Here is a 15493-nt window from a genome sequence, read left to right as displayed (position 1 = left end):
TCAGTTGTGTTAAACATCTGCCTGTGTACAATAAAATTTGTTAAAATAGTAGCAGGTTTTTTACTATGTTAAATAAGTCTTTGTTCAATTTACAGTTTCTCATTACTATTTTATCAGTCTACTTATAAATTAATTTAGAAGGCTGTATAACCACTGCCAGACTGTCAAGGTAAGTGTTCTTGTACAAAATCATTGCCTTCCTGCTATATTTTGTTATACATCTTTATAAACATCCAATTCATTCACAAATTGAATCAGCATATTACAGTATATAAAACAACATACAGCCCCTTTAAAAAAAGATGGGGAATGCAACAAGAAAGCCTTTGTACTACAACTTTTTCCCCTCATTTTTATAGAGTGTGTTCTGCCCTGCTGAGTTAGCAGCTGGTCCTTAGAAAGGTGAAGTTTATAATGCAAACTGTCACACCTATACTTTGCACTGAAATTTACCTTCATTTTCAAGTGCATGTTCTTCACACAACATTAAGTGGTTGTCTGCTGCTTTTTTGTGAAATTCCGAAACTAAACTGCAGATGCAAAACTTGAGCAGGTGCTGTGTGCAGTGCAATTGTGAGGAGTCTTATCAAAAGCAGAGAAGAGCACATGTGGAGCAGCGCTGCTGCGAGCCGCTGGGTACTACTTTATCTATCACTCTCTCGCCTGCCCTCCCTCTCCTGCCTGAAGCACCCACTGCAGTCACATGGGAATGGCAAAGGTGACAAAACACCAAGTTCACTGAGGTATGGCATGATCAGTGGTGGTCTGTTACCATTTATAGAACCTGGCACCTTAACAAAACTACAGCTCTTCTCCCTCTGTTTTTACCTGTGGATTCAACACGATGCTAACAAACCCTGAAGATGGAGGTAGAACTGAAGTTCAGTTGAACTTTTTGCCTCCACAGAAGGAAATAATCATCTCCTCTAGTACAGAAGAGCAGGAAGACTGAAAAAACAACCCCTCCAAGCCCAGAGCAGAGTATTTCATGGTTTTGGCAGTCCTCATCAAAACCCATCTTCAAAAGCACTAACTTCATATGAAGATTGACTTAATCATGGAAAATGGAAACAAAATGGACCCATTTCCAGCAGTTACACTCCTTTAAAATACCTGTGATAAAATGGATCTGAGAATCAGAAAACTGACATTGCCTATTCTGCTGAGTTTGGTACCTCTTTCTCACGTTCAGAAATCCTTTCAGCACTGCAGCACTAGGAGGAGAAGTCATCTGAGCTGCCCCCACAAGTAACACACCGTGTCAGAGACCACCGCCCCTCCAGGCACTGCTCTGGCTTCTTCCCCAGCACAGAGCGGAGATGTCATTGCCTCTCACAGAGCCTGGGACATGGTCCTCCCTGCCTTGCTAGTTCAGGTCAGACAGATCTTGACACAACATCCCATTAACAGGCTCTGGTACTGGGAATGTAACACTGCAGCTTCCCCCAGTGTTACTATTTGCTTCCAGCCCAAGGGCTCAGGCAAGTTCCTGGTGTTTAGTCTCCTACACAGACTGCTACACCAAGTTCTGCTTCTGAAAGAAAGTCAAAATGCTCAAAAACAGATGGAGAAAGAATAAGTGAAGAGGCAGGGATGGAGGAATTGAAGTTGAAGCTGAAATGTGAGTCAAAAAGGATGCATGGCCGATCTCCAGTGCCTAAGAAACTACTTCTAGTTGAAATCTGCTACTGGTGGAGCCAGGTTTCAGTTCGGAGCTGTCACACCAAAAAGGGACGAGTATCCAAAACATCAGTGCTCTGTAAGTAGATTTTTTGCAGTGGTGACCCCTGTCTTCTGTGCGAGGCCTGCAGGGCGTGCAGCCGTGCCCCCACCGACCGCTGTTAGTGCAAATCCTGTAGGACAGCGTGGAGCAGCAAAGACCCTCCTACACGTTGGTTTCAAGTCCGAGCAAGCGGCCCATCCGCTCCATGTTCTTGTCAATCGTGGCCCGACAGGTGATTTCTTTAGCACACTCCATGGGAAACCAACCTCTTTCGCCATCCCGCAACCGTTCCCCTTCATACCAACCTGCAGGGGGAGCGGACAAGGGGTCACAAAGGGCTTTTCAGGGGTAGAGACACCAGCAGAAGTGCCTGTGTTACACCCCAGCTGACACACCGACCTTCTGGGGAATAAAGGACCAGGTTAAGATAGGTCTGGCAGACTGGGAACAAAATAGCATGGGAAAATAAATACTGTACAAAACGTGTAATAAATTTTTTATATTGTAATTCAAATATAGTTTGAAATAATATATAAAGAATATAATATTGCAATCTAAAGACAGCAACACAGCACAGCTGCTAGATCTTTGATTTCATATGGAATACTAAAAACCATCACCATGTTGGGGTTTATGTATATAAATTGTAACAGGCAGCGTGTTCCTTTGAACATCCGTTGCCTGAAGAGAGGCCATCCTTCAGAGACCCGAACCGAAACGCTCGCGTCTCTCCTGGGAGCCAGAACCTTTATTCCCTGTGCGGCCGATGCTGCCAGGGAACAAATCCTCCAAGCTGGGTACACCTGCAGCCATGACAGACAGATGGCTGCTGACAGCAGAATTCTCACTCACCATCACTGACTTTCTGATAAACCAAAACGACATCAGCAACTTGAAGAGACAGCTCATCCGACTGCTTTGCGGTGTAAGTTCTGATGATCTCTACCTGAGCCAGAGCTGGGGTGAAATAAGCCAGGCTGAATTAAACAATGCACATAACAGAGTGTCTTTTACATTAAAAATAGATACAATTTATTTTAAAAATTTCTAATTTAGAGTATGCTCCTCCCCAAAACCCAAAGGAGGCAGCAAATGCTGCAAATGGAAATAACTTTGTGAAACAGAACTCCTCAAAGCTGCCCTGGGCGCAGGGAGAGTCAGCGGCTTCACCCACAGGACAGCGGCCGAGCCCAGGGGTAGTTACAGCCGCTTGCTCGTGCCCGCCCCCACTAAGGGGCAGTGCATTCCCACCCTCCTGCCAAAGCTCCCGGCAGTCCTGGACTTGGAACTTACTCGTCCGGTCCGTTTTCTGCCCATCTCTGTCCTGCCCCAGCGCTGTAATCCAGCGAGCTCTGTCACTCCTGCAGACACCAAAACAAAACTCATGTTTCCCAACTGACACTCTCGGTAATGGTTCAGGATTCAGTATTTAAATTTTCCCTCTTTATAACTGGGTAGAGAAAACAAAACCAAACCTCCTTTCTCCTCTCAAAATACAACTAGAAGGTGTGATAGTACTTCTATTAATACATTATTCACACTTATTTATTTTAAACAGGCTGGATTAGGGAAAAAAGCTGTAAACATGGTACCTACTGGCATGATGTCCTACATACATTTTAATTATTTTTAAGTAATGCAGGTAAACTTCTCTGCTAGTGTCTGTGACCAATACTTATTAGTAATCTTATTTTTAAAAAATCCATCTGATGTACAAAGCATCTGATAAATGCAATAGAGCAATTTTAATACACAATACCAAATGGTTTACTGTAAAAAGTACCTGCACTGTGCACTTAGAATGAAAAGAAAAAAAAAAAAAAAAGCTGAAGTTTCTCTGTGCTCTCAGGATAACACATTCGTGTTCCCAGAGGTGTCTGTTGGTTTGGGGAAATCAGAGCCGGCACAAACAAGGAAGGACCCAGTGAAGCCCTAGATTAGTCATCTGAATCTCACCTTATATAACTGAGGCAAAACATGACCAACCTCAGAGCTCTGTAGTACCTCTGAGGAGAGCAGAAAGAATTATCTAGGTTCTAAGTGCTGAACAATAAATCAAACAAGTGCAAATTACTGACGACTACTTTTGGGAGGGAGTGGAACAAGCTACAGTGATGTCAGACAGTAAAGGAGAAAGAAAACTAATCCTGAATCAGCCCCGTTAGCAGCTGAGCTATAACGAGTTAATCATTAGCACTTTGAATTTTGACAAATCCAAGTTTGAACTTGATTCCCAGAACAAACATTTCAGTGAAATTAGATTTTCTCTCATGTTTGCTGAAGGGCTTTGCTATCAGTACAGATCAGATCAACACAAGGGAGTTGCAGGGTTGAATTTTCCTATTCCCTCTCCCCTAAAAAAAAGTTTTGTTGCTATCTCTGGACAACTTCAGTTTTTAACTAAAAATAATGGAAAACATCTGCCTTCTGCTGAGACTTGATTTTGGGAAAAATCTGACATCTGAAACCAGAAGAAAATTCTGTTTGGGAACAGCATTACAGTGTGTTCAGAAGTGCCAGAAAATGGGACATTTACGCAGATTACACAACTCCTCTAGAGCATTTGGCATTTAACAAGGAACTGATTGGTTCTTTTAAATCCCAACACCCATTCTTTGTCAAAGATGGAACTACTGCCCTTGTCCTACTGTGGTACCTGTTGGTCTCGTACAGGTGGCCAAAACTGCAACACATGCTACTTTAGACACGTCAGTCATTAAAAGTAGGTGGCACTAAACTTGCTGTGTTTCAACTAAAATACGAATGTCTGTATACAATTTTGCATGAGCTTAATTAACTTTTTTTTAGAAATGGGTGTTATTTAGACTGCTATTCTCCTTTCCCTGTAACCACTCCTAGCATTTACGTTTTACTTGTGCAAAACTGTTCAATAAGCACTTCAAACCGCCCAGCCTGGCCTTCCTACTGTAGATTCGCTTCCCATCCTTCTCACAGTTGAGAGAAAGTTAAGTTTTGCTGTATCTTTTGTATACATGATAATACTCCATAAAAATATGTTATTTTCAAATAAAGTAATTCTTTTCAGAATCTTTTCCTCTGAATGACAGTCTGCTAGACTGCTATTTATATTACAAACAGTATACAGCAAATCAGTAAGAACTGCAGAACAAAATGTCTTTCATAAAAAGCCCAGACAACTAAAAATGTGCTGCATTTTTTCCCAATAAAAACTCATTTCCAAATGAGTCTGAATCATCTGCTTACTTTATAATGAGATCTTTAATAAAAATCATTAATGATCTATAGTTTCTTTCAGAGTTATTCTAAACTTTGAAAGCAAACCTAAAACTAAATTTTTCCAGGCTGGGACAGGTCTGGAGCGTTCTGTTTCATGTCTTCTGTCCCGCCTGCAACTTCCACTAGAACAGATAACATCTTTCACTTTTGTGAAGGGCTGTGTGGAAGTTAATGCCACCACAGAGAAGGACGGCCTCTTGGGTATTTACACCCGAAAGAACAAGACACTTGTTGTTGGCGTTTCTGAAGCGGAACACTCTCCCGACTGCCTGGGGAGAACAAGGAGCAGCTCTATCCCAGCGCAGCTCCGCCGCGTCCCGGGGGCCCGGCCGGGCTCCTCCCGTTCCCTCAGCAGTGCCCTTGCGGCCGCTCCAGGACACCCGGGCACCCACCGGCGCCTGCCTCGGGACACAGCTTCCCCCTGCCAGGCAGGAGCCGGGCATTCCGTGCTGCCCCGACTGGGTGGTGTGGGTGAAAAATGACTGGAGTTCTCTTCACTTACTGAGTGTCTGTGCCCAGGAGCATCTCCACCTTCTCGGCGGCGTGGTTGCTGAGCACAGCCAGCCTGAAGAGGTGCACGGCAGAGCTCTGCCGCGAGTACAGCATAGCTGAGGCGTTCTTCACCGGAGAAGAAGTCAGGTCCTCGCTCTCACACTGTTGTACCACCAGCTGGTCCCTCAGAGAATAATCCGTGACGTTGTAACTATCCTCGCTGCAGAACAAAAAAGGGGAAGAAAACCCCACAAGTTCGATGTTTAATTTGCCATTAAGTATGTCTGAAAGCAAACTCAGCCACAGAATCTGCTTTAACCTACACGGTATTGCGTGATTCTTCTGACACCTCACCTCCTCTTTTCTGTTTGTCTTTCAAAGCTATCAATTTTCCAAAATACAGAGTAGATCAGTTTTTAACCCCCATGGAGTTTCATTTAGGGGCACGGTTACATGACTCTGGCGCTCCTGAGATGGCATAAGCTGAACTTAACTCCACTAAAATTGAGAAGAGGCACAACAATTGTATAGAGCTGCACTGTTTCATTTTCTGCTATAGCTTCACCTTCACATGAACAACAGACATTAACTTTACAATGTTATAGGAAAAGTAGTAAAATTTCCCTTTCCCTGTGCCTGTAAAACTATGGGCATGCACACTGCTTCCAGATAAACCTTACTGATCTTCATTTTAAATACGGGACAATCACCTGTACACTTCTTGTCCACCTGCACGTAGAAGGTCTGGTCCAAAACTACTTTACAATATTCTGAAACATAACCTTAGTCCACTGTGTGAATTTTAAAAATAGGCAAAGCCTTGTCACACACTATTGGTCCCACAGAATGCAATGTGCAATTTACCTTCTGGAAAGGACACTGTAAATACATACACCAGCTCTAAGTGACATGAGTAATGATTGGCTACACCTGCTTAATAACTCCCTGAAAGCAGCTAGAAAGAATTCTAAGAATTACGCAGGTTAGAGGCTTTGCTTTCCTCATCACTGGAACTTAGGTGGAGAGGTGGACAAAACATTAGACAACGCAAACTGGAACACTGGAGTGTCACTGATTTTTAACAGCACAAAGGCTTAAATGAAAATATGCACTCTTCCCTTTCCTTTCTAAACAGGAGAATCACTTCTGCTAACCAGGACCGACGGGAACAGTTACTTAACCCTTCCAACCCCTCGTGAGGTATTTACGAGGTGTGCTCCAAGTGCAGACTATCTGGGCAGTGTTCTCAGCACTCCTGCAGGAGTTCAGCCGTTGTTACCCTGTCTTGGCTGGGCTCCTTACCCCATCAGACAATACTGGAAACTTTTTTTTTTTCCCCCCAAGTGGAAAACAACTGTGCATTTAAAGTTGTGAAACATAGTTAAAGAAACAGTTAGAAGGATCTACATTGCTTACTCAAGAAGCAGAAACTAATCACCAGAAAAGAGAAGGCAGCCGAAAAGGCAGCTTTCTGTTTCCACTGAAGCTTGCGAGTACTTCTCCAAATTGTCTTATGTGTGTTTGCAAGTTTACCGGGATATATCATGAACCCAGGACACTGATAAACTAATTACCTCAATTTCATGTACACTTGTAAACTTTTCCAGATTTACTGTCCTACACTGGTGCAACAAGACAAGACAGAAAAAAAGGGCTTATGTAGGCATGAAGTCAGTTCTCCCTCCTGGCCCATACGTTGCTGTGTGACAAATGTTGCAGTAAATGAAATACATCAGGTTTTAAGGTGCCACTATACACACTCTACTTTAAAAGTAAAATCTATCAGACCTCCATCTCGAGTGATGAAAAGCTATGCTAGAGCCCCAGATTACTATGGTTCATTAAAATAATTTAAATTGAAAAAATACTTGAGAAGATTAGTTTTGCTGCCAGACACACACACAAACCCGAGCGCTGAACCGATACAAATCGGATCCCAAACACCTGGAACTGAAGCAGAGGGTGACGGACCCCTCGTGCCAGGTGCAAATGAAGCGAATCCGTCCTTTGCGGTCGCTCAGATATTGTCAGAAGATAGAGATGATGACTTAACATCTGGTGAAGTATATTCTACCCATTTTGCAAACTGTCAGAAAAATACCTGTGAACACCTTGGTAGTTGACACAGTGCTCTTTGTAATGCTGCTGCTTAATCCTTCAGAAAAGGAATCACTAAAACACCAACTGAGCAACATGATGGCTCAAAGCATAAGTTGTTGCTGGTTTCTGTTACTCACACAGCATTAGAATTTCTTTAGGGTTTACAGATCACTGTATTTGTGGGTTAGTTTCTGCCAGCACGTCTAGTGTAAAAGCAAAGTTCTTATTTCAGCTACGTGGGGGATGAGCCGGACCCACCAAATGCTTTCAGTGCTCTGTAAAAACACAGCCGGGGGAATTGTGCTGTTACACCTGACCTCCTGGGTCCCAAAGGACAAACAATACGAAAAGGTCTGGGTCTAATTAAAGGAACGTGACATGAGCACACGCAGAAGCTGGGAGGACCTGCAGAAAGCTAAGTTTAATTTCCACACATATAACGCGGGGAAGCCAAAAGGAATCTTAACTCAGGTGTGTTCTGCGTGTCCTTGTCTTCAGGGAAAGGCGTGCACACAGCCCGGCCCCGAAAGGCAGCCCCCTGAGCGGTCCTGCCATCGCCCCGCTGCAGGGAAGCCTTACGGCTGCGAGGGGAGGGGGTAGCGGTGGGGATTTAGGTTTCACATTCCCCTAAATCCAGCTCGAGATTCACATTAATTCATTTATCCCAAAAAGATGCTACTCATCACTTGAGGACAATTGTTTCAAGTGCCTCTGTAGCAGCTCAGGGTTCCTACTGAAGAAAATATTAGATACAAAATGGTTTTTATCAGTGTCTCTCTCCCACTTTCTTTTTCCTTAACATATATACTCTGAAACAGGGAGAGGTTGGTTGGGTTGTTTAGTGTCAGACTTTTTTTCAGAGTGGGAATTGCTGGCGGTGAGGTTCTTTTGTTGTTTTTTTGTATTTGTTTTTTGTTTTTAAAGAAGTCCTTTCAGTATTTTAGTCTGGGCAATCCCTGCTTAGCCAAGGCGGAACTAGCAAAACCACCTACAGACACTGCTGTAGTGATTGGAGAATCCTGCATCTGAAAGAGAAATGGAGTCTATACAACATTTGCATAACAAATAATAAATGGCTTCCTTGCTAATTAATCAACCGAGACAGACCTCTACAAATCCTTCCCAATTCTTGTCTCCGTTCAACAGGACAGTCTGACCGAAAGCCCCGGGAGACTGACAGAAACGGGTCCTTTTCACTTGTGTCCAGTTGTTAGGGGCGCCCTGGGAGAGTGACTGTGCAGATCTGACTGTTAACGTGAAGTGTTCTGTTCCCTGTGGCTCCTGCGCCTATTTAGGACATTTGGATTCCAACAGCTGGAAACCGTTACAAGTCAAAATCCCCAAAGTTTGGGTAAGATACATTGTTATAAAAATCGCTTTTATAGTCTGGACAACAAGTCATCACATAGGAAACCAATAAACAGTGTAACAACACAGATAATAGAGTTTTCACACTGTTTTCCCAACTCCAACATTTACTTAGCTACCAGCACTGTAACATGTGAACCGCAGGCCCATGAGACAAGCAGCACAGGGTTTAAAAAAGCGCCATGCGGCTGACGTGCTGCCGGTGATTTAACAGGGACTTTCCCAGAACCAGTTCAGCGTAAGCTTTGGTAAACACTGGACCTCAGAAACATCTCCGCATCAGCAAGACAGCTGGTGAGAAAGCGATTCACTTTTCTTTCCATCTTAATATAAAAAAAAAAATCCCTGTTCACTTGAGTAATTTTCCGCCTCCATTTTCATTTAGCTTTCTCTTTGCTTAAATATCAGCATTTTCTTCCCAGATTTTATATCATACTGCATACTTCAAAGTTTATTTAAATAGAGTTTTGGACTTTCACAGAAGGCTCTCTCTCAAAAATAGCTGGTGTTTGGCTTAAGTGGCCAACCCAGATGCAGAATACCTGCACTTCAAAACAGTTTTAAGCCTCAGGAATAAGGTTTTTCTAGCAAGTATGACCTGATAGCCACAGCAGAGGATGTAAACTGCATCCAATTCAATAATTCTAAACCTCCCCTCAAAGCTAGTGATAAAGACTTAAATGGAAACTGCTAGAAGTTGTATCCCAGCCCAGCTGGGGAAGTGTGGAGGGGAATGAAAATCCCTACTTCTTCATCCTTCCAAACTTCTCCCTTTGCTAAGGCATCAAGGATCAACTTCCTCATTTTTTTGACAACTGGAATTTCAACTGTGTTTGCCAAAAATAAATCCTAACCAGCAGTCAGTCACTTGTCACTTCTAAGCGCCGTCTGACAGAGCAGTATCAGAACTCAGCTGACTTCTTCACTCATTTGCTCTCTGACAGCCTATAAAACACACACGTGGCTTTACACGTGTTTACTGGACTGAAACCACGTTTAGCCCAGATTTCCTCCCGTTCTGTGCTGCAGGTGTCCCAGGCCCACCCCTCTTCACATCTCCCTCATTCTTTCTAACAAGCACGTGGCCAGAGCAGAGGTACGAGTGCTGTGGGTGCAATCGCGGCGGCCAGGGGCTGTTCCAAAGGCCAAAGCTTCACCCTCCACTCTCCCCAGGGTAAGCACACGCAACAGTCACGGAGATTTTGAAAAACAACAGTGACTGAGCTGGTCTGTGATTCAGGGAGCTGAGCACAAAGGCAACTCTGCATTGGTGAAGCTGCTCTTACCTCTTCTTCTTGGTGATAATGAGGACGTCATTGAAGAGGAAGAAGTACACCTGCTGTTTAGAGGTTCTTTTAGAGAAGAGTCCAGTGTCTTCCACGTACGCTGTTAACTCCCCTCTTTTCACCAACCATCGTGAAGAGGAAACCAATGGAAATGGCTACAAAGCAAGAAAATAACACTTTAATCTTTCAGAAGTAGATATTTTTAATAGTACTGTATATTTGGGGGAAAAATGCTTGAATAAAGTCAGAGCTCAGAGATCATGAGTACAAGCTCAAAATAGAGGTTATCAAGGTTTAAGGTATTTTAATCATTCATGTAATACACAAGTAGTAGCCTGCAAATACCTGAAAATCACTCAGGCACATGACGTAATTGCTCATCCAAGATAAAAAGACTCGACTGGTCATACTTGGGATGGCAGACTATGCAAGATCTCCTAAAGAGATTAAAAATAAAAAGACTGTCTTCCAGGAATATGTCAGGTTTTGTCGAGTTAGCATTCCTTCGCTGAGCATGTACAAACACCACATTCTGCTCCAGGTACCTCACAGCTCTTCTGCCTGATCGGTTGGAAAGAACAACTTCAGCTTCTCGTGTCAAACATGGGGCTACTGCCCACGGCGCCTCAGGGCAGTTAACATGCTCTCTGCCTTCTTTCTGAGGGCGTGCTCTGTACCACGCGCCGAATAAAAAATACGTAGAATCCTTTCACAAGAGAAACACACTGTACAATCCACTCTGAAGTGTTCTGTGAGTCTGTTAAAACAGACATCAACAGATTATGGAGATGGCATACAAGATCAGATTGGTCCTAACAGAACATCGTTATTGAGAGGGGTTTTCTGCATTAAAAGGTGAGGAACACCCGGAGGCTTCAACAACCACACGTGGCAACATCCATTTTCTGCTGAGTACACCGAATCCACCACAGCTCTGTGAAGGACCACGTAAAGCAGGAGGTGATGTGCTGGGTTTGAATTAGCTGTCCATTTTAATGCCAAAACAGCCACAGTTTGCTCATGGCATCAGAAATTCACCAGTGGTCGGAAGAACACGTCTGAAGGTTTCTGAGGACAGGAGTCCACTTGTGCCAGGCCAATTCACAAGCAGTGACCTTCCTCGGGATGAATCTCACTTCTTTTTTCCCCGTCTTCCATCAGCTCCAGGCTTTGTTCATCCAAATTATTCCCAACTGTGAGAGAAGCAGACCCCACAGAAAGACCTTTTGTTTCAAGTGAAATAATTAAATTCTTGTTTCTACTCTCAGTGTATCTGGCTTCTGCTTCTCAAACTTCACCACCTCCTTCGCTGCTGGTGCAATGCAGTTTCGGTCTGGCGTGATTAGGCTAATGAAGACAACTACTTCTTCCCCCTCATTTAAAGCACCTTTTGCATGCTCGTAAAAAAGTATTTCTTCATTCAGTTTGTCAGCTGTCTTCTTCACTCTGCATGGGTTGTCTTTTTATATCTTTTCATCACTTTAGCTGTCCTTTACTCAGCTAACTTCAGCATGTCAATACTTGCCCCCCAGTACTTTGCCAAAGCCAAAACACGGTGCTTTGACTGCGATCTTGCTGTTGGAGGAACAAAGTATTAACTCCCTCATTTTATGTGCAGCCAGCCCTTTGGTTTTGCATTTCTGAGGTGGGATTTTACCATGACTCTGAAGTGGCACACGACAAAACAATTTTTCCAAAGATGCTTTTTCTGGCACCGTGCAGAGCTCTTCCGCGTGCCTTCCCTCGGGAGGCAGGTCAGCCCTGCGAAGCGTGGCAGCCCTCCGGAACCGCGGCCAACTGGCACAAATCGAAGCAGCCTGCAACTTTTTCCCTTGCCCCAGGCTGTCTGACAGCCCCACAGGGCCAGAACAGGCAGGGATCAGCGTCCACCCGCGCCCAGAACTGGAACGAAGCCTTGGTCTTACCGGAGCCCCACAGCAGGGACCTTCCAAGCCCGTGTTCTTTCAGAGGGACTGTTGATAAATACCAACACATTTCACTTACCTGCTATGATTCCTAGGATTTTTTGCATTCCTGCCACCGAGGTAATTTACTGAATTGTGACAAAATTCCTTTGGACATTTCTTCACAATTAACGTAAGCTCACAGACTGGTTTGACTTATATGACTTTTTTTACAGGTTCCTAGTGCTGTACTACCCGTGAGTTTATTAAATGTATTTTCTCCTGTATTCTCCAATTTGAAAATGCAGAATTTTGTTTCAAATACGTATTTCATAAACAGATTTTTATCCAAGTCTTTTAGTGACTCAGAGTATGTCAATCTGGTTATAAATCACTGTAACTTCATGTTCATTAACTGTCACTCAGATCAATGGCCAACTTCACCTTCTATCAATCCAACCTTGTTCCTTTCTGCTAGGCCCATATCATGTAATTTTTCCTTCAGACAGTCACTTTACTAAAGACACCTCACAGGTTACAACAGGCCAGTTTAGCTCAGTGCTCGGTACAACGCCCCCAGAGGAACTCCCAAGCTCCGTCACTCAAATCAAATCAAGTTCTGTATCAACATTTGGCTTTAAAAAACCTGGCGTACTTTCAATCAAAACTCTGCTGGTTCAGTATCTTCAAGTAGCGTGAAAATGGATTTAAGCAAATGGGCTTTTAACATTTCCTGAAACGCCGTGATGGCTCCACGCGACAGCACAGGAACCTGCAACATCAGCCCAGACCCTCAGTCGCACCATCGCGCTTTCTGGACTTCACAAAATTGAAAGGCTTTGGGCTAGATGGTCCTTGAACAAAGAAGTCACAAACAAGTTTGTTTCATGAACACAAAAGCACGTTTGCAGAAAAATCTCACCATTTTTCAGGTGCTAAATATGAAAAATTTCAATATAAAACCTTCTGAATCTAAATTATAAATTAAATTCTACAGATTAGCCATGGACAAAAGTGACACTTTTAAGCAGCCTCTCTTGTGCTCCCATGAAATGCCACCGTAAACAAAAATCCCTAAACACGGTGAGGCTGAGCAAGAACAGAAATATTTTACCTAATTTATAATGGTTATAAACCAGAATTATAGCACTATGGTGATTGTTTCACAGACAAAAAGTACTTTAAAAAACTTTCTATTTGAGGACAAACTAAATACTCCCCTAATCTGAACTCCAAGTGTGTTTATTACATTTCCCTAATTGACTATATTCCAGAGGCAGCTTGTTTTTACTTTTAACATTAATTTTTCCTTAATTGCCAAAAGAGTACATCATGTATACCATCTCCCTTCTATATAAAACAAGCTGTCAGAGGACTTTAAAATGTATTGAAACGTGGCCAAAGCAGTCTTCTACACGCCAGCTGGCAAGCTCTCAAACCATAGATAAGGTCTAAACCACTAAATGGTTATATTTAAGATGCACAACGGAAAAAAACCTTGTATAAAAATACAGAAAAACAAATACATAAAGTTGCTGTTAGTCCCATGACAGCGGCGGCGGCTGCCAGCTGCGGCACGTGCGGAGGAGAGGGACACGGGGCCTCCGGGTGCTGCGGGGACACGCCGAGAGGAATCCCGGGAAGGGCTTCAGCACTGCCGGGGGCTGCTCTGGGTCCCAGACCAGGGATGAGGCTGCAGAGGGGACGGCCCGGCCTCCACTGCCCACAGACTTGAGACTTACCTCACCGTTAGTCAGCAAATGCAGCGATGGCGCTTGTTAAGAAGTGTTTTATTACTGTTGCTGTTGTAAGTAAATATTATTGCTCTTTTCAGTTTTTAGTCAATGTTTGAGAACAAAAATCATTTAGCCAAACTGGAAAACATTGTTTTGGAGACAGCATTTCCTCTGAGACTGACCAAGATTTTTAAAAACATGAACCTCTACTTACCACATGTACGTTCATCAAAAAATCTTCTCACAAATGAAAGAATACTCGTGATGTATCATCGTTTATAGAAATGGTATTTTAAGAAACATTGGATAGACGAGAATAAACGCGCCTGAAGAAATACCTTGAAAGTACCATAAACCCCCACTGTCCACGACTATTTTTTTCCTACCAAAAAGACCAGTTGTAGAGCCCCCACTCACAGTGGAGAAAGGCAACGATTCCCACACAGAGGAGGAACAACGCCGGGCCTCCTTCTGCTCGTTTTATGTGAGGAGGAAAGAGAGGGACAAAAAAGCCCTTTGAACCCCGACAGGCCAGGAGGACGGAGGGCAGAGCAGCGTCAGGTTCTGTGTGAGAACTGTGACAAAGCCATCGCACAGTGACCAACTCCCCAGCAGTGGGGGCGGTGTCACCAGGTGCTGTCACTGCGCAGGGACGGGGCTCCATCCACAAAGGGAAACCAGAGACTGGACAGACCTCATTCTGCGGTAATTGGTTCTTTTTAAAAATAGATATCCCGGGACTCTCTTTCCCTGAGAAGCCTGAACCTGAAGCTCGCTCTGCTGGGTTCGATGCCACAGGCCTTGGCCACTCTGCGCTTCCAGGGCTTCGTCTGCCCCAGAGCATGAACTCGTCCTCCTGGCCTGAAATGGCACCTCAGGTTTACAGCCTGCGCTAATTCCCTTAGAGCTGGCAATGAACCCGTCAAACTCATCGTGCACTCAAAGCTATTCATATGCTACACGATTTATGGTCAGAAATATCACCATCCTACCTTGATTTTAAATTCCAGCTGGGAGTTAATGGTGTACATCATCTCTGTCCGTTCCATTTTCCGAGCACCTTCGTTGCATAAACGCACCAGCTAGAAACGAGGCATTTATTGAACAAGTTTAGTGTTCTCGAGACTTGTAAGACAAACTTTTGTTCCTTTATAAAACTCATTTCTGGAGAAGCATAAAATACACGCAGGAAGTGACATTTTCAGGCTGGGGCACAGACATAACGTTTGCAGGACCAGACTGAACGTGGCCCTGAGTGACTGGGTGTGACCCGACTGCCTTGAGCCTGGACTGGATGACAACCCGAGATCCCCCTCAACCCGAATCACCTGACGATACTACAATAATTTTTTATTCTTCAGGGAATTCCTGATGGCCCTAAGGTTCAGCCCAAAGTTCTGACTGAGACAGTTACAGCTCTCTGATCCAAGAGCCTTCCAGACTGCCCCGTCTTCCACACACCACCCCCACCCCACTCGTGGGCAGCAGGAACTCCCAACGCAAACGTCACGGCCCCGTTGTGTTTAACTAGGGCAGAAAGCACCCCGGGAAGAGCCTGATTGCAGCTGGCCACCAGAATGCAGTTTTAGAGCATGCTACAGCTTTGGGGGAGCCTGCACGGGGGGG

General features: G+C 44.1%; 1 protein-coding gene across 1 annotated transcript in view; it reads right to left on the bottom strand.

Moving 5' to 3' along the window:
- Positions 1–344: 344 nt before the first annotated feature.
- ARHGEF26 (Rho guanine nucleotide exchange factor 26) overlaps positions 345–15493 on the bottom strand; it is a 48485-nt gene continuing 33336 nt past the window's right edge. The window contains exons 9-14 of the mRNA XM_026854570.1: positions 14860–14949; positions 10228–10382; positions 5484–5693; positions 3017–3084; positions 2576–2680; positions 345–2028 (exon numbers count right to left, since the gene is read on the bottom strand). Of these exons, the coding sequence (XP_026710371.1) occupies positions 1886–2028; positions 2576–2680; positions 3017–3084; positions 5484–5693; positions 10228–10382; positions 14860–14949 (771 nt within the window). The 3' untranslated portion in view covers positions 345–1885. The remainder of the gene's footprint in view (positions 2029–2575; positions 2681–3016; positions 3085–5483; positions 5694–10227; positions 10383–14859; positions 14950–15493) is intronic.

Source organism: Athene cunicularia (assembly GCF_003259725.1).
Source record: "Athene cunicularia isolate RWA chromosome 9 unlocalized genomic scaffold, athCun1 chr9_part1, whole genome shotgun sequence".
NCBI lineage: Eukaryota > Metazoa > Chordata > Aves > Strigiformes > Strigidae > Athene > Athene cunicularia.
The sequence above is the reverse complement of the archived record's forward strand: the minus strand, read 5'-3'. Positions and strand labels throughout refer to the sequence as shown.